The sequence below is a fragment of the Capricornis sumatraensis genome, chromosome 13, assembly GCF_032405125.1.
Source record: "Capricornis sumatraensis isolate serow.1 chromosome 13, serow.2, whole genome shotgun sequence".
NCBI lineage: Eukaryota > Metazoa > Chordata > Mammalia > Artiodactyla > Bovidae > Capricornis > Capricornis sumatraensis.
Window position 1 is genome coordinate 68,522,036 of NC_091081.1, and position 19,110 is coordinate 68,541,145.

Genomic DNA, 19,110 nt, shown 5'->3' on the forward strand with positions numbered 1-19,110 from the left:
TTAGGACATTTTAAATACAGTTTCATAGTCTCACAGTGATTCTTTTGAATATAGGAGAGGTGAGCATCGCAGAGTGTAGATGTAGAGAGCAAAGTGTATCCTTTGTTGATCTGACACATAGACCCATCATTCAGATTCACTGTTCAACCTGATTGAGGCCACTAATACTGCAAAATTCTATTTGTTAAAAGGAAGATTTTTAAAACGAGAAAAAAAAAAAAAAAAACCGCACACATAACAGCAATGAGAGGAAGGAACTAACTTTCTAGAAACAAATTTTCTTAAATTAAGTACCGTGACTAAGTACTCCAATTCCTTTTCTTCCAGCCCTAAAGGATCATTTGCCAGTGAACCTTTTAAGTTTAATGGGGAGTCGCCCGAACTCTCTGCTATTGGGGGGTGGGGGGGTTGCGGGGCTCACAGACCCCGCAGGCGCGACCGGACCAGCCCGAGCCTCTCCCCTGCCCACTTCCTCGCCCCCCTCATTCCACCACCCCCGTCGCCCACTCCCCCTCTCTCCTCCCCCGTGACCCTTGACCCCAGCTAATCTGCATAGAGGAATGACAGGCATCCGCTGGGCAGGATCCGCCGCGCCGGCTGCGGCCGGCCGGACTGGGAGACCCGCGAAGGGGAAGAAGGTGAGGGGACTCGGCGGGCAGCTCCGCACCGACTGGGAAATGAACGCTTGGAACTCTGTCTGCGAGCGGACCCATGATCCAAGGACCGAAAGAGCCGCGTGATCGCCGGAGCTGGCCCTGCGACCCGAGACATGGGCCAGACCTCGGTCTCCACGCTGTCCCCGCAGCCCAGCAGCGGTGAGTCCGGGGCGCGCGCGATGCGCTCCCGCCGCGCGGGCGCGGGACCGGCTCAGGGCAGCGGGGGCGGCCGAGGGCTCTGCGGCGAGCCTGGCTCTGCCCGCACCGGCCGAGTCCCTCCGAGAAACCCGAGAGGTAGCGCTCCCCCAAACTCTTTGTCGTGGAAAAGTGGAATGCCTTTTGGGATCCAGCCGATTTTACCTTAAAGGCACAGGCTCCATTTTCTGTCGGAGATGCCTCGCTTTCGGGTCGGTCTGAATCACTTCTGAGCCTGAAATTTACGAGAAACGCCATATGCGTATTGCTTTGTTTTTAAAACGCGAAACTTAAAGAGCAAGATAAACGCGCCAACAGGTTTCTCTGTATTTACACTTGGCTTCTGAGCAGACTAGAACTGAATTCTTTCAAGCTTGTCAACTGATTTATGGTTTGTTTTTTCGGAGTAGAGTGCTGATTGCCCTCTCTTATCCAGGCAGAATGTTGAATACTTAGTAACAGAAAAAAGCTTAATTGTTTTAAATGATGCTTTTTATTAGACAGGCTGTAAAACTAGGGGAAACTTCATGAACTCAGTTATCTAGTTTTATGGAAACATGTGTAATGTTTCTGAAGTCTATTGCCCCGTTTGAAGTATCATTTTTTCATTTCCTTAAAAAAAAAAGGAAGCAAGGTACGTATGTCTGGCGTTTCTCCAGTAGTGTAGGGACAAACAACCTTTTGATGGGGATACTTGTGCTTGGACAATGAGACAAGTTTAAAAGGTACTATTTTGACATTTTTTTCCGTCAAGAATTAAAAACATCCTCAGAGGGGAGATTTACGTTATTTCTTGAGATATTTGATGCACTTTGCAAATTGAGTAAACATCAAAGGGATCTTGCTGAAAGGAAATGACAGGGCGCAGATGAAGTTTTGTTTGTTTGTTTTTTGTTTTTAATCAGCTCCAGGATGTCTCTAACTCGATAGGATTCTACCATTCCAGCTTCATCCCACTTGGGTTGGTTTAGATTGCAGAACTTCACTCCTTGATATATTATAAGATTTTGCCTCAGGAGAATCAACCCCTCTGCAAAGGAGAGAAATCAGAGTCCAGAAGAAATCACACCTTCCCTTACTGTTCATGACAAGGTTGGAACAGAAGAGACTTCATATTGATAGTGTTTGGGGGCATATTGGAGGGGAGTGTTCATTAGGATCTTAATCTTAGTATAAACTATTTTGTGCAATTAAGACTTACTCTCATTTGTCTTACTTTAAAGCAGTGTGACTTCTTTCAAGAAAGAGTTATATATTTAAATTTCTGCACTGGCAAAACATAGAATTAGATGAGTACTCTGGTACAGTAGGTATAGAGTACTGCTCTGAATTTAGTTCTTTAGCCACACAGTATTGTTAGGGTTAATATGTAAAAAGTGAATTTTGCTTTTATAAAAATCAAGGAATGTTACATAAATGACGCTAAGATGCAGAGTAGAATCCTAAAACACAACCACTTGGGTTGTGTGAGTGCTCAGCTCTATTACAGTCTGCTACCCCATGGACAGTAGCCCACCAGGCTCCTCTGTCTATGGCCTTTTCAGGGCAAGAATACTGGAGTCGGTTGCCATTTCCTTCTCCAGGGAATCTTCCCGACCCAGGGATTGAACCTATTTCTCTTGTGTCTCCTGCATTGGCAGGTGGATTCTTTACCACCGTGCCCCCTGGTAAGCCCTCCTAACTCTTAGCCAGTACAGCAAAAAACACCCAGATTGCTATAATTCCTGATACACTGATTAATCATGTCAAAAGATTGGGCAGTTTATTAAGACAAAAAGTAAGTTAAAAAAATTGTGCTTGACCGTAAAAGATATTTCAAAGAAATATCTCATGGAATGGTGTTATAATTAAATAACAGGTCCTCTGTTTAGTTGATTAAGAGGTTGTATATATTGAAGTGTCCAATCCAGACGTCATGAGTAGAGGGTTTCTTAGTTTTGTTTGTTTGGTTTTTTGATGGTTAAAAGCGGTCCGATTTTCTAATGATAACCCGCTTAGGTCCTCTCAGTGTATTATTATCACTCCATTTCCCTGAAGTTTTGCCATCAGATTCCAAACAAAAATGAAAAAAAACAACAAAAACAGAACCTGTGATTGCCATATCTAGGTTTTGTATTCACGTTGGTGTTCTTCTCTGAGTCTGAAAACATCCAACCCTCTACTCTTCCAAGTATCTTGTTGACTCCTTGTTAGCTGTTTGCCAGTGGCTTTACGAGTGGTGTGAAGATCCTTGCTCCATGTGATCTGTTATCTACTAGGTGTTTTAGTCTAGAGTGGCTGCTAGGGATGACAGTGGTGAAGATAATTCCCATGTTAAATGCTTAACAGAATCTGAGTCTAAGGAGTCAATAGTAGCACAGAGTAGGATAGCTTACAGCTGTTACTCGACTTGGGCTTTTGTGAAAATCAGCTCTGTGGGCCACAGGTTAGGTTGCTTCTCTTTGTCCATTTCAGACCCTCTTGAACCCTTCAGTTTAGGACCGCGACTATTTCTCTGGGCTCTAAGAAGACCAGTGATAATTAATTATTGCTGAAAACATGCAATTAGAGTCATTGTTTCTATTTTTTAAAACAGCTTTATTGATATATAATTAGCATACCGTTTTTCAGTATTTTCACAGTGTTCTGCAACCATCAGTCCCTATTCCCATCCTTCTCAACCCTCCATTCCTAGACCTAATTAACCACGAATCCTGTTTCTGTCTCTGTAGGAAGAATATATGTAAGTGGGATCATACAACATAACATGCCTTCTGTGACTGGCTTCTTTCACTTAGCATGATGTTTTCAAGGGTCTGCCGTGTGTAGCCTGTATCAGTGCTTCATTTGTTTTTTATTGCCTAATGATATTCCACTGTATTAACGTACCACATTTTATTTATCCATCTGTCAGTTGGTCATTTGGGTTATTAATATTTTTACTTCTTGTCTCTCTGAATAGTACTGCCATGATCTTCAGGAAAAAGTTTTTCTTGAGTGTATTTTCATTTCTCTTGGGTAACGGCAGTATTTCTAGGAGTGGAATTGCTGGGTCATATGTTAATTCTACATTTATGTTATGTTTTAAGGAACTACTTGCTTTGCAGAGTGGCTGTACCATTTTCCATTGCCGCCAGCAGTGTATGAAGGTTCCAGTTTCTCTGCATCCTCATCAACATTTGTTATTATATTTTGATTATGGCTATCCAATAGGTGTGAAGTTATATTTCATTGTGATTATGATTTGCATTTCCCTGATTTCTAATGACATTGTGCATCTTTTTGTGTGCTTATTGGCCATTCGTATATCCTCTTTGGAGAAATGTCTATTCAGATCTTTTGCCTAACTTTAATTAGCAATTTGACTTCCTATTATTGCGTTATGAGTTCTTTGTATACTGGATACAAATTCCTTATCAGATAATGTGATTTGCAGATATTTTCCCCTTCTCAAGGTTGTCTTTTCACTTTTTCTTCCTTTTCACTTTTCTGATCCTATGATTGGCAACTGAAATTTTTTATTATGTCCAGTTTATATGTTTTATTGTTGTTTGCATTTTTGGTTTCCTTGCTGGGAAACCATAGCCTAACCAACAACAAGATTTACACATACGTTTTCTTTGAAAAGTTTTATAATTTTAGCTCATACATTTAGGTCTGTGATACATTTTAAGTTAGTTTTTATGTGTAGTATGATAGGGATTGTGTTGAACTTGTAGATTAATTTGAGTGATACTGTTCTCTTAACAATGAAGTGTTTCAACCCATAAAGGCAAGGAATGGACATGGACAGTGTCTTTCCATTTAATTCAGATCTTTGATTTTTTCCCACAATGTTTATTAGTTTTCAGTGTATTAAGGCTTGTTCCTTTGTTAAATTTATTGTTTATCAGTATTTTTATCATTTTGTGCTAGTTTAAATGAAATTGTGTTCTTATTTCATCTTCAGAATGTTGCTTGCCAGTGATAGAATATACATTTTTATATATTGATTTATACATTGAGTTTTATATATTGATCTTGTTGCCTGTAAATTTGCTGAACTCAGTTTTTTAATCCTAATAGTTCTTTAGTGGCTTCTTTAGCATTGCTATATACAAGATCATATTATATACAAGATATATATACAAGGTCATGTGCAAATAGAGATACTTTTGCTTCATCTTTTCCATCTGAATGTCTTTTCTTTTCCTTGTCTAATTGCCCTCACTTTTTATACAGTATAATGTTGACGAGAAGAAGCAAGAGTGAACATTCTTGTCTTGTTCCTCATCTAAGGAGGAAAGCAATCAGTCTTTCAACATTAAGTGTCATGTTAGCTGTGGGTTTTTCATAGATGCCCTTTATCAAGAAGTTCCCTTCTAGTCTTAGTTTTGAGCATCTTTATCATGCAAATGTTAGATTTTGTCAGAGGCTTTTTCTTTGCCCTTATTGAGATGATCATAAGGGTTTTGTCCTTCATTCTATTGATATGGCATATTTTTGTCCTTCATTCTCTTAATATTTCAGATGTTAAACCAACTTTGTATTCTTGGGATATAAAGTCTACTTGAATATGATATATAATCCTATTTATATGTTGCTGGTTTTGATTTCCTTTTATTTTATTGAGGATTAGATTTATTATTTCTAAGCACAGGCTAAACAAGTGTGTCCCCAGATAGCGTGGTTTCCGTGCTCTCTAACCTCATGCCTTAGAAGAGTTGAGACTTACAGTAATCTCACTGCCAAGTACAGGGCATAATAGATTGGATACAAAAGAAGTTTGTTGAGCATATGAATTAGTCAACACATATTCTCAATGCAGTCTGACTACTTTAAGCCAATGATTATGTGAATGAGAGATTATTTTTATTCTTTTTAACTTCAAAAATTGCATGCTGCTCTGGCTCTGTTGTTGGAAGGATGGTATCTGAGCCTAGTAACTATTTCTTGCAGTCTTCAGCCCCACCCCATGCTCACTGTGCCGCAGATCAGCTCTTGGGTGTTTTTGCATTACCCCTTGAGTTGAAAAGGCAGACAGAACCTCTTTTCTCACTTTTAGGAGATGAGAGAACAAATGAATGAAGTATATAAGTTCATGCCTAGGCCATGGTAGAACCTGTATCTCTCTGTTTCCGTAGTTTGATCAGAGACTTATTTTTGTCCTGCCCAGGATGTTTATCCATTTCCTTGCAAAGCCCATATTAGAAGAAATCATAAAACAAAAATTGATTCTCTGTTTTTCTTAATGAAAATAACATGCATAAAGTTCAGAAGTCAAACTTTACAAGACAGTTCAGACAGGATAAAAGTGAATTTTATTCCTTTCTAGGCCCCTCAGTCCCTTTAAAATTATAACTAAGCATGAACAACTTTTTTTCACTCCAGTTTTCCTTCATGTATATATCTTTATCAAAATACCAGCAAGAATAGTATGCTTACTGCTCTAGAGGCTGAGTTTTTTCATGCAGTGTAACTTGAAAATATTTCATATTAATGTTTTTAATCTATAAACAATATTATAATATGTGGATATATCATAATTTCCTTTAAAAAGAACTCTATTGTGTTTTTATATTTTGTTTGTATTTTTATATTGTTTCTAGGTTGTTTTGTGTGTGTTATTATGAACAAAGTTGAAATGATCATCCTTATCCAAACTTCTTGCACTCTGTGTACCAGTAAAATCACAGCAATGAAATTGCTGGGTTAAAAGATTTATATGTTTCATTTTGATAGACTTTGCCAGATTACTCCCTAAGAGCTGTATCAGTATATTTTCTCGCTAGATGAGATTTCCTTTTTCTGCCCTCTCACCAGCACTGCATATCAGGATCTCTCTTGAAGCACCTGGTCCTTTGTGAGAAATAGAAGTCACTCCCTCTGGGTGAGGCAGTACTGCAGGAATATTGTTTAACTAGCAGTTCAGTAGCAGGACTTCAGTCCCAACTCTCTCTCTTGTCTGGTTGTCTTTGCGCAGTGAACATTCTTGCACAATTCTTGTTATTTAGTCGCTAAGTCGTGTCCGACTCTTTGCGACCCCATGGACCATAGCTCGCCAGGCTCCTCTATCCACGAGATTCTCCATACAAGAATACTGAAGTGGGTTGCCATTCCCTTTTCCAGAGGGTCTTCCCGACCCAAGGATAGAGCCTGGGTCAGTTGCATTGCAGGCAGATTCTTTACCAACTGAGCCAACCGTATGGGACCGCAATATTGTGCATAATTAACTTTTTAAAAATCCTTGTAAATCTATATGTAAAAAAGTGGTATCTCATTTTGATTATAAGTGAAATAGGATGTTTGTATTTCTTTTTCTTTGAACTGCTTATTTATAGCCTTTCCTTATTTTATATTTTCTTTTCTCAAAGATTTGTATGTCAAGATTAGTCTATATCTATCATATATTGTGAATATTTTTCTGTGTTTTCCTTACCTCATGTTTGTTTGATTTTTTTTAATGTTAAAACTTCAAAATTTTATAGAGTCATACCTATCCTTTTCTTTCTTAACTGGAGTTATTAAGAAACATGTTTTCCTTTGCTGTTTTTCTCATATTTGACATTTAATCTCTGTAAGTGATTCTCATTTAAAGTGAATAATGATATTAAATCCTTAAACTGCCTGGCAAAAAACCATCCGCAACTTGAAAAAGGAAATCATAAAGTTGACAAAAAATGTGCATTGTATATAGAAAACAATGATTAATATTTTAATGTAGTAAGACCTCTTAAAAATCTGAGAAAGAAATCAGTAAGAAAAAGGCAAACACTCAAATAGAAAACTGAGTAGAGATCATGAACAAAAAGTTTTCAAAATATCTATTGGCCATAATTGTGAATTCACTATGAGTCAGGAAATTATTCCAAGTGCTTTACTTGAATTAACTTTTTAATCCTCACAACATCCATATAGAGTAACTACAATTAATATCTGCACTTAAATTTTTAATAGTACATTTTATCTAATGCAATATATCTAGTTATTATCACTCACCATGTAATCAAAATAAAGATGTTAGTGAGATATTTTGCATTCTTTTTCATATTAAGTCTTTAAAGACTTGTGTGCATTTTATACACACAAGTATATTAGCCTCATTTCAAGTGCTCAGTAATACCATTCATGCTATCGTAATAGAGCACATCTAAATGGTTCAAGGAAGGCCTTAGGCAAAATTAGAAGATGCCAGCACTTTGTCCTCAATGCTTCTCTTCTCTCTCTTCTCTGTTGAGACACCTTCCTGCGTCCCTTCTCGCCCCGTGCTCTTGCCCTTCACACTCTGACTCTGGGAAAACGAGAGCATAGGGCATGGAAATACGTTGTGATTCAAGCAGCCCTGGATATAAACCCGAAGTGCTGTTTACTAGATCTTGTAACATAATGTAATTTGAGCTTTAAATTCTTCATCAGGACATACCTCGCTACCCTTCATAGAGTTTCATGAAGTTTAGTGCAGTGATATCCATAAAGGCATTTAACACAGTACTTGGCACTGTAAAAGAACTGTGAAAAAGCTACTGTCAGTTTTGCTTTTAAATCATATCTGCCAGAAGGCAGTGCCCATTTAAAAAAACAACAACAGGATCGTTTTTAGAATTTCAGGCACCAGTTACAGGCTTTAGAGGGTATTCTTTGAGAGGAGGAGAATAAATCAGGGATGTAAACAGATTGTGGGGGAAAGTATGTTACAACAAGGTGTCCTGTGAGATTGGTGATACTTCTCGACTCTTCTCTCCTTCTGATACTATAAAAGGAAAATTAGGTCTTAAATCATATTTCATATGTTCATTCAACATAACAGTTATTTTCCTAGTGAAGACTTATTTTTTAGCAAAGTATGGAATAAACTATACTTCTGGTTTAGTTTTTTTTAAGCCAAGGAGCATACTGATTTTCCAAACTTGGACAAGCTGCAGTCTCACTAAATATGGCAATGAAATCAAGACAAAAGGACAGACTCATGGATAATCTATAGTTGTTTAAACCTCACAGTTTTTCCTTCAAGGTAGGCACAGCTAAATGCTGCTACATGAAAACAGCATAGTTCATACTGTGAATCACTGCCCTTTCAAAAATGAACAAAAATATACAATTACTAGCTTCCCAGAAAGTGAACACAGCATTGGCAAATTCAATAAACTGTTCTCTGTGAGTCAGTGTTCTTAGGTATTTCCAAGACATACGGTCTCAATTGCACACATGTTGTCCTTGGTCTTCAGCCCATGTGATTGGGCACCAAGTTATCTGACAGATGTGACAGGGGCAAGTGATAACTATCTGAGAAGCGCTCGGGGGCTAAACAGTCATCTGGGCAGACACTAGAATGTGTTTCTAAGTTACTTGGTGTATTCGTTTCCCAGGGCTACTGTAATGAAGTACCTACCAGTAACTTGGGGGCTTAAAACAGAAGAATTGTGTTGTCTTAGAGTCCTGGAGGCTAGAAGTCCAACATTAGGGTTTTGGCAGGGCTACTCTCTAAATCCTGTCGGGGATCCTTCCTTCCCTCTCCCCTAGCTCTTGGTGGTTTGCTGACAATCTTTCATGTTCGCTGGCTTGCAGCAGCATAACTCCAATCTCTGTCTTTGTGAACACATGGTGTTCTTATGTCGTCTTCATAGCTGTCTTTTTATAAGGACACTGGTCATACTGGAATATCTACGTTTTGCAGATGAGGACAGCTGAAGCATAAGAATTAACTTGCCCACATTACTCAACCAAAGAAGAAATGCAAGCGACCATTTGATATAATGAGTAAAATTTAAGCAGTTCAGTGAAAAAAAAATGGATGCCAGTGATCACCTATGAATTTAGTAAAGATTAAAAGGAATGATTTCTGGGAGATGTTGTCTTGTGGTAGTTGAAATTGGTACAGGATGTGAGAGCTGGACCATAAAGAAGGCTGAGCATCGAAGAATTGATGCTTTTAAACTGTGGTGTTGGAGAAGACTCTTGAGCGTCCCTTGGACTGCAGGGAGATCCAACCAGTCCATCCTAAAGGAAATCAGCGCTCAATATTGTTTAGAAGGACTGATGCTGAAATCGAAGCTCCAATACTTTGGCCACCTGATGTGAAGAGCCAACTCATTGGAAAAGACCCTGATACTGGGAAAGATCGAGGTTAGGAGGAGAAGGAGATGACGAAGGGTGAGATGGTTGAATGGGATCACTTCAATGGGCATGAGTTTGAGCAAGCTCCGAGAGATGGTGAAGGAGAGGGAAACCTGGGTGTGTTGCAGTCCACGAGGTCACAAAGAGTTGGACATGACTGATTGACTGAACAACAACAGCAGTCAGGAGAGCAGCTTGGTATTATGGATTAAAAATCTTAAAATGTGCATATGATACTCAGGCCCAGTATTTTCACTTTCAGAAGCATATTGTAAAGGGAGTAATTATTTGCTCACTGGAGCAATGTTTCTCAAAGCCCCAAATTGGAAATAACCTAATAGTCAAACAATATAATTAATTAGTTGAGATTTGTTGTTGTCTAGTCACTAAGTCTTGTCTGACTCTTTTGCAACCCATGGACTGTAGCCCACCAGGCCCCTCTGTCCATGAAATTTTCCGGGTAAGACTACTGGAGTGAGTTGCCGTTTCCTTCTCCAGGGGATCCTCCTGACTCAGGGATCGAACCTATGGCTCCTGCATTGGCAGGCAGCTTCTTTACCGCTGAGGGAATCCCAGCTGAGATATAGTCATGTAATAAAACTGGCCAGTTAAAAATGATGTAACAATATTATTGTAAAGTGATTTTCATAATAAATAGTGTAAGAATGTGAAAAAGCAGTTATTTGAAGTTATATAATTCTAGTTTTAAAATATGTGCATGGAGAAAAATCTATACAGGCAGACAAAGAGGAAATTCATTTATGAAAAGTGTGACAGTCATGGCTTTCCTCTGCTTTGGACATGATCAAGGCCAGAGTTTCCATGCGCAGCATCCACCGGGACCTCCTCTGGAATTAAAGCCATAGCTGACCTGCAGGTTTATCAGTTTTTCTCCAGCTGTCATGGACTCTGACTCAGCTTTAAGGTCAATGACTGTTTTTCAACCAGTTTTACTATTTCCTGTGAATTCAATGATGAAAACAAAAATATAGGTCCTACTACAGCCTATAGTAAACCTGCTTTTTTAGTTTTTTTTTCTTTGACTAAGAAAAATGTCAATCCACTGGAGAAAAAGAAAATGAACACAAATTTGAACCTTATTACTTCTCTTTGGTTTGTTGCTTATCAGGTCTGGCCAGTGAGTAATATCCTAAATGGTGTTTTGTTGTTGTTGGGTTGCTCAGTTGTGTCTGGCTGTTTGTAACCCCATGGAATGCTGCACTCCAGGCTTGCCCGTCCTTCACTACTGTCTCCCAGAGTTTGTGCAAACACATGTCCATCGGTGATGCCATCCAACCATCTCATCATCTGTTGCCCCCTTCTCCTGCTGCCCTCAATCTTTCCCAGCATCAGGGTCTTTTCCAGTGAGCTGGCACTTCCCATCAGGTAACCAAAGTATTGGAGCTTCAGCCTCAGCATCAGTCCTTCCAGTGAATATTCAGGGTTGAGTTCCTGTAGGATTGACTGGTTTGATCTCTTTGCTGCCCAGGGGACTCTCAATAATCTTCTCCGGCCCCACAATTCTAAAGCATCAGTTCTTTGGCGCTCAGCTCTCTTTATGGTCCAACTCTCACATCCATACATGACTGCTTGAAAAACCACAGCTTTGACTCTGCACCTTTGTTGGCAAAATGATGTCTCTGCTTTTCAGTATGCAGTCTAGGTTTGTCATAACCTTTATCCCAAGGATCAAGCATCTTTTAATTTCAAGGCTGCAGTCACTGTCAGCAGTGATGTTTTTAACATAAATTTATTTTATCTTTAGCTGTCTGAAAAGATAACAACTGATGGGCGAGTCAGACTTCATCCTTTGCTTACTTAATGCAGGAGGGAAGGAGATAAGAAACTTGAATTGTTGATCCTTTAATTAAGCCTGTTTAATTTAAATAGAGGAAAGGTTCCAACATACTTTCTTGTCCTAGGGACTTTAGTGTAACTGACTGTGAGTTTCTATTCTTGGAAATAAAGAGTCATATTTAGTGAAGACTCAACTTAGAGAAAAGTGATATTGAGATGGAAATAGTCTTAAGAAAAGAAACACTTCTTGGTTGTCCCACCCCACCCCCATCTGAAGCAGGGGAACCAAAACCGAAATAGCTTTTGTTTCCCAGAAGGGAATGGGCAGATAATATGACTTCGAAGTCGGATCTGACCATTATCACTTATGTTTGTAAATTACTCCTTCATTTATCTCCATTTCAAGGGACTGGATGTGTTTATTCATGTAAGCCTTCTGTCAGATATAACACTGGAAGCCTTAATACTAGGACAGTTTTGAGATATTCCTAGAAATCAACTCATTTTGTGAGGGGATAGTGAAGAGAAAGAGTGGCACCTTCATCTAACAAGCAGTTTCTGGAACTGGAGTAATTATGTGTAAGGTACCGGGCTAAACTTTGGAGGAAAGATTCAAAGATAAATCAGGCACAGACCTTGCCCACAGGATTCAAACCAAGGAGACACTTAGTAAAGATGTGCAGAAATGGGGCTGGAAGGGAAAGGGATGCCAGAAAACTGGGGGCAGACCTGGGAGGCTAAAAATGACAGAAGAGGAACAAGAATTCAAACTGAGCTGGAGAGGGCAGGAAGGCAAGAGTGCAAGACATGGGGGGCACGGGTGGTGAGAATGATGGAAGGCTTTTATTAAGTGAGAGAGATGATGAGAGCTTTTCTTTAAAGGGCTGAATTTGCCTGCTGCTTGCAGTACTGATTTCGTGGGGGTAGACTGAAGACAAGAAGCAAGAGGTAGACTCCGAAAATCCAACAAGCTGGAATGAACACCTGACCTGGCGGGGGAGGTGCCTGGGTGATGCCCAAGTCTGTATCTGCAAATCTGCCCTTTCTTCATGCTCCAGGCTCAAATAGACAACTGCCTGTTTCACAGATCTGCTTGAATCCTTAATGCGCATCTCACAAGCGAAGTGAAGTTGCTCAGTCGTGCCCGACTGTTTGCGTCCCCATGGATAGTTCGTGCCCGACTCTTTGCGACCCCATGGATAGTAGCCTGCACCAAGCTCCTCCATCCATGGGGTTTTCAAGGTGAGAGTACTGGAATGGGTTGCCATTTCCTTCTCCAGGGAATCTTCCCAACCCAGGGATTGAACCCAGGTCTCTCACAGTGTAGACAGACGCTTTACCATCTAAGCCACCGGGGAAGTCCAGTGGAAGTCTTGATTTTGCCCTCCCAACTGGTTCTTCTTTGACTTTCTGCATTTCAGCAAAATACCTCTTAATCACTCACTCATTCTAGCCAGAAATCTAGGATTCATCCTTGGGTTTTTCCCTTTCCTCTTCATGTTGATCTATTAGAATGTCCTACCCATTCTTCTTTAAGAGTACATCTCAAAGTCTGCTCACTTCCCTCTCACTCTGTCTACTGCCACCGTCCAATCTACCGTCTCTCTCTACGGTCCATCCATTGTGTGCCTAACCTCGGTAGGTTTGCACTTGTATCCTGCTTGTGTTCTCAACCTTGTGCAATTCATTTCCCACACAACAGCTAAAGTAATTTTTTAACAGCATAAATCATGTCACTTCCTTACACAAGACCTTCCTATGACTTGCTGTTGCATTTAGAATGGAATCTGGATTTCACCCTGGCATCCTCAAAGCCATACATGATTCCATGTGATCCCTGATTTCCTCCCATCTCTCTGACTTTCCTGGTGGCTCAGTCAGTCAAGAATCCACCTGCAGTGCAGGAGACCTTTTGCAATGCAGGAGACCCGAGTTTGATCCCTGAGTCGGGAAGATCCCCTGGAGAAGGAAATGGCAGTCAACTTCAGTATTCTTGCCTGGGAAATCCCATGGACAGAGGAGCCTGGTGGGCTACAGTCCATGGGGTCTCAAGAGTCAGACACAACTTAGTGACTATACCACCAACTCTTGACTTCATCTCCACCACTTTGCCCCTCACTATCAACCCCAACAATTTCAGTTCCATTTCCCGTCATCTCACAAGCCTGGCTCACTCTTACCCATGACTTTGGCAGCGCTTCCTGTAAGTGCAGGAGACCTGAGACACTCTGCCTCTGGCTCCTTCCAAAGCTGGCTCCTTGTTTTTAGCTCCTGCGTCACCCTCTTCACAGGAACCTCTCCTGCCCACCCCTCAGTCACACTTCTCTGCTCTGTCATTGCACTTATCACTCAGATATCTTGTTTGTGTGGTTGCTTTTTCTTTGCCTCCCTTCACTAGGACCTAAGCTCCAAGAGCGAAGGACTTACCTGTGTTGTTTACCAGCGTGTCTTCTTATTCCTGTGAACACGAGCGTGTTAGTCACTCAGTCATGTCCGACTCTTTGCAGCCCCGTGGACTGTAGCCTGCAGGGCTCCTCTGTCCATGGGATTCTCCAGGCAAGAATATTGGAGTGGGTTGCCATGCCCTTCTCAGGGGATCTTCCTGACCCAGGGATCAAACCCTGGTCTCTTACATTGCAGGCAGATTCTTTAACGTCTGAGACACCAAGGAAGACCCTTCTTATTCTTAGATGGGTCTGGACACAAAAAACTCCTGAATAAATGAATAGTCTATTTGACCATGTCATATATTAGTAGAGTGATAGGCCGTGATTGGAAAGTTAAGTGGCATCCAAGAAACGTAAAGTCATTTAAACTGATTTAGTATTTTGTCTCCAATCTCTAAATACTGTGTTTACAATGTTAATTATTGGCTGTTCAGCTTGACACATTCCTTTCTCAAACTGTCTCACCCCTGCCCCCACCCCAGTCATGCATTTCCCATCCTTTGATGATGTTCTCATCTTCCCAGCATTTTTCTGTTGTCCTTTAGATTAGATCAGTATCACTTATAACTCCATAAAAGCTGATGACAGCTAAGCCTTGAGGTAAACCGTGGTTCCTTTTTCCTTCCTGCCTTGCTTTTGCTTTCCCTAATAATGTTTTGGCTGAGGATCCTGTATTCCCATCCCCAAACCTTCTCCCAGTTACATAGGTCTCTTCTCAGTATGTCCAGACAATTTTGTTATTCTTTCAAGTTCTTCTTTGAGAAGTTTATCTGAGGTCTTTGTTCCAATTTGGGCCCTATTTCCTCTAAATAGGAAATAGGCTGTTGCCCTGGGACCTCTCGTCACATCATTCTGGGGATTTCTACTATTTCCCTCTTCTGTTGGATCTCCAGATAGCTAGAGCCATGTCTGACGTTTTCCCTGCATCTATTTCCTTATTTTGGCCGAGCACACAGATAGCTTCTTGAGAAAAGCTCCTGGGGATTTTCTTTCTTTCTTTTATTTTTTAAAATTTATCTCTTTCTCATTTTTGGCCACATCATCTTTGCTGCTGTGTGCGAACCTTCTCTAGTTGCGGTGACAGGGGCTCCTCTCTAGTTTTGGTGTGTGGGCTTTTCATTGCAGTGGCTTCCCTTGTTGCAGAGCCTGGGCTCTAGGGCGAGTGGGCTTCAGTAAATGTGGCACACAGGCTTAGTTATCCCATGGATGTGCAGTCTTTCCCCAACCAGGAATCGAATCCATGCCCCTTGCATTGGCGGGTGGACTCCCAGCCACTGGACCACCAGGGAAGCCCCTCCCCCCTTTTAAATTATTTACTTGATTGCACTGGGTCTTTCTTGCTGCCCATCGGCACATCAGCTTTCTCTTGTTGGAGTGAGCAGGGTCTGCTCTTTGTCGTGGTGCATGGGCTTCTCATTGTGGTGGCTTCTCTTGTTGCCGGGCACAGGCTCCAGATGCATGGGCTTCAGGAGTTGCAGCACCCAGGCTCCATAGCTGAGGCTTCAGTTGCTCTGCAGCTTGTGGAATTTTCCTGGACCAGGGATCAAACCTGTATCCCCTGCATTGGCAGGCGGATTCCTATCCACTGTACCACCAAGGAAGTCCTCTTCCCCACCCCCAACCCCCACACACCTTGTATTAGTACCTGTTTTTCCTGCCTTCATACTTGATTGCTTGGGTGGGTCATAAAGCTAGCAAAAGCAAACTTACTGTATATGTGCAAACACCCATTGCCACTTATAATCCATCATGATTAACTTTTTCTCTTTTTTTAGAAGACTTTATTTTTTAGAAGTTTAGCAGATTTTTATTCATTTCAAGACTTTCTTGGATGATTGTCCCACAAGAACTTGACTTTGACCTACTTTTGTTATCACAATGTAAAAAATGTTTTATGAAAGTTTACAAGTTTCATAGCTGAACAGACTTATTAAAATGTTTGAATAGTGAAAGTGTTATTTGCTCAATCATGTCCGACTCTGCAGCCTCATGTAATGTAGCCCACCAGGCTCCTCTGTTCATTGAATTCACCAGGCAAGAATACTGGAGTGGGTTGCCATTCCCTGCTCCAGGGGATCTTCCCAACCCAGGAACTGAACTTGAGTCTCCTGCATTGCAGATGGATTCCTTACCCTCTGAGCAGCCAGAGTTTATTTTGATAATATGTTTAAGGTCTGTTTAGAATAACTGTAATTTTCCTGTAATTTGTGCATTTTAAGGATGTGGGATACTGGTCCAAACAGAAACCTAGCGTGTTACAATTAAAGGTTAGTATTTCATGAACTTGTCCAATTGTGAGAATCACCTACATGCTTGCTAAAAACACTCAGTTTGGGGCTCCATATTCTAGATGAGCAAAATCAGAATCTTTTGAAGAGGAGTCTTGGAATCTGGTTTTTTAGCAAGTGTTCCAGAAGATTCTTGTGAGAAAGCTCCTTTGGAGATTAGTAATATTCAGAGGGTGGCTTCAGATCAAAATTTCTTTGCCAGCAATGTGTATCTTGTCTTGACTTGAGGTGGAAATTACAGAGCGTCCAGTTAACAAACACTGATGTTCTGTACCCAGTGCCTTGATGGATTTGCTCATTAACATGTCCTGTTCAGAAGCAAGTATTCCCATTTCCAAGTACAATTTTGGTGAAATCTCATTGCCAGAAAATCTTGCGTACATTTTATTAATATTATTAGCTGCAAAATAATTCATTTCCCACAGTAGTCACGTTTGAGCTAAATGTAGTTACACTCGAAGGGAAAGAGGCTTCAGAAGGTCAGTTACTATTTAAGGGAAAGTCACAGAATTTCAATTCTGTTGCCTTTTCAGGAAGACCCCTGTGAACTGCATTGGAGGTAGCTGTGGTCTAATTACTGAAGGAGGAACCAAAGTCAAAGAACAGGGCACTGGATGAAAACAGGTGTTTAATAATGAGTGGGAGGAACTGTGAGAAAGATTTGACTGAAACGTATTTCTAAAAAGAAGGCCGAGCCCTTCAGAGATGTGGGCAGCACATTCTGAAAACTCCAAAAGGAAGCAGTCGTTTATTTAAAAATTCTTTTCATATGTTCCTTTTTGGAAACGTTTAGCTTTTTATTTTTGCCTCTGTACTTCAGGGGTCTTTCCTGTCAACGGTGGGCCTACTTGCAGTACCTTGCCCATTGTGAAGTAAATTCTAGTCAGTTCTCTTAAAAGCTTTTTCTAAAGAGTCTCTCAGCCTCTCCTAGGAAGGCCTCCGTTGACTGCCTGAGGTGTTCTGAGGTGGGCCTGCTGAGTTGGCCTCGGACCTTCCTTCTAGAATAAAAGTGCTTCTGACCATAGCTGAGTAGCCACCACGGGGCTGAGAAGGGGCAACGTGACGGGACAATTCAGGATCGCTGTTGCCGATTCCATCTATTTTTGTGTTTTTCAAAATTTCCTCTACATCTGTAAAGTTTACTTGTGCTGACATGCCAGGCTGTCTGTGGAGGAGCCGGCTGAGGATGGAAACTTGGAAGAAGGAGTTAACGGAGCTCACGTCGAATGTTCCTGTGGGCCAGACTGAGCTGAGCCTCATTTTCCTAACGTCTTCTAAAACGGAATTGTATACATATGTGCGCGACTGGTGTTCTGTCTCTTGGAAAGTACTTGGCTGCCAGTTTTTGGAAAGAAAACATGAAAAGGATAAAATCGAACTGGAGATTTGGAAAAGAATCTAGAACTGTGCACTTTTAGAAAACCGACCCCCTCTTGAGTCATCCAACCACAGAATATCAGAACACTTTATACCTCATTTTCCAAACGATGATGTTTCAATTTACAAAGCCGCCATCCAGTCGGCAGAGCAGAAGTCTTTAACGCAGCTTTCTTTTCCCCTCTTTTCAGTGGGGAGAGGTAGAGGTGAAGTTGAAAGCCATGCAGCGTTTTCACCGCTTTCAATGTGTTGCTGGGATTTTTCAGGCAGGAATACTGGAGCGGGTTGCCATGTCCTCCTTCAGGGGATTTTCCCAACCCAGGGATTAAACCTGCGTCTCCTGCATTGCAGGTGGATTCTTTACTGCTGAACTGTCGGGGAAGCCCATGAATAAATAGCTTTACAGACAATGGTAAATGCCTGTGTTAGTTTGCCAGGGCAGCTATAACAAATGGTCAGAGTCAAAACAGCCAAAATTTCTTTTCTCAGTTTTGAGTCCAAGAGCTGAGGACTCAGAAATCCAAGATCAAGGTGTGTTTTCTTCTGAGGCCTTGTAGGCCCTTCTCCCTGTGTCCTCTTGGGGTCTTTCCTCTGCGCATACACATGTCTACGTCCAAAATCATCTTCTTATAAAGACATCAGTCATATTGGATGAGGGCCCACCCATAGGACCTCATTTTTACCTTAATTATCTCGTTGAAGGCCATATCCAATATAGTCACATTCTGAGGCTTTTGGTGTGACTTCAACATGTGAATTTGGGCGGACACAATTCAGCCTGTAACCCTGTTCTTGAAACAGGTTTGCAAACTGGGGTCCATTCACAGTGGCCCATAAAGCACCTCAGATCTGTTATCTTTCTCCTGGTTTCTTCAATTCCACTCATTAACAGATCCCAGCCTGTTCTCTGCTCACCTCCAGCAGTACCACATATTCAACAGGAATGACTTGAGTGAGAAGATGCTCTGAAGGGGATTTTCAGCAATGGCAATCAACGAATGTCATGAGACAGTGCCACGCAGGAAGTGAAGCGTAGAATGCAAAGTATCTATAGGGTGAAATTGGGAAATAGTCTACGTGAATGTTACATTGCCACCATAATTGCATAGGAAATAATTACCAGTATCTTGTGACTGGAACACCAAGTTGATTTGAGTAACACTGAGAGAGAAAAAAATAGCTTATCAAGATCCTAATGCCAGTGTGGTCATCCACTATATATGTGCTACCTGATTGGTTTTGTAATCTTCTTCAAGGCCCCTGGAGGGTGAGGCATGC

At 41.1% G+C, this 19,110-nt stretch overlaps 1 protein-coding gene across 2 annotated transcripts in view; it reads left to right on the plus strand.

Moving 5' to 3' along the window:
- The first annotated feature begins 617 nt into the window (after window positions 1-617).
- The window catches only part of PHACTR2 (phosphatase and actin regulator 2), a 140,472-nt gene continuing 121,979 nt past the window's right edge, over window positions 618-19,110 (plus strand). For both annotated transcript variants that reach the window (XM_068985162.1, XM_068985163.1), the window contains exon 1: window positions 618-815. In XM_068985162.1, coding sequence (XP_068841263.1) covers window positions 770-815 — 46 coding nt within the window. In that variant the 5' untranslated portion in view covers window positions 618-769. The remainder of the gene's footprint in view (window positions 816-19,110) is intronic.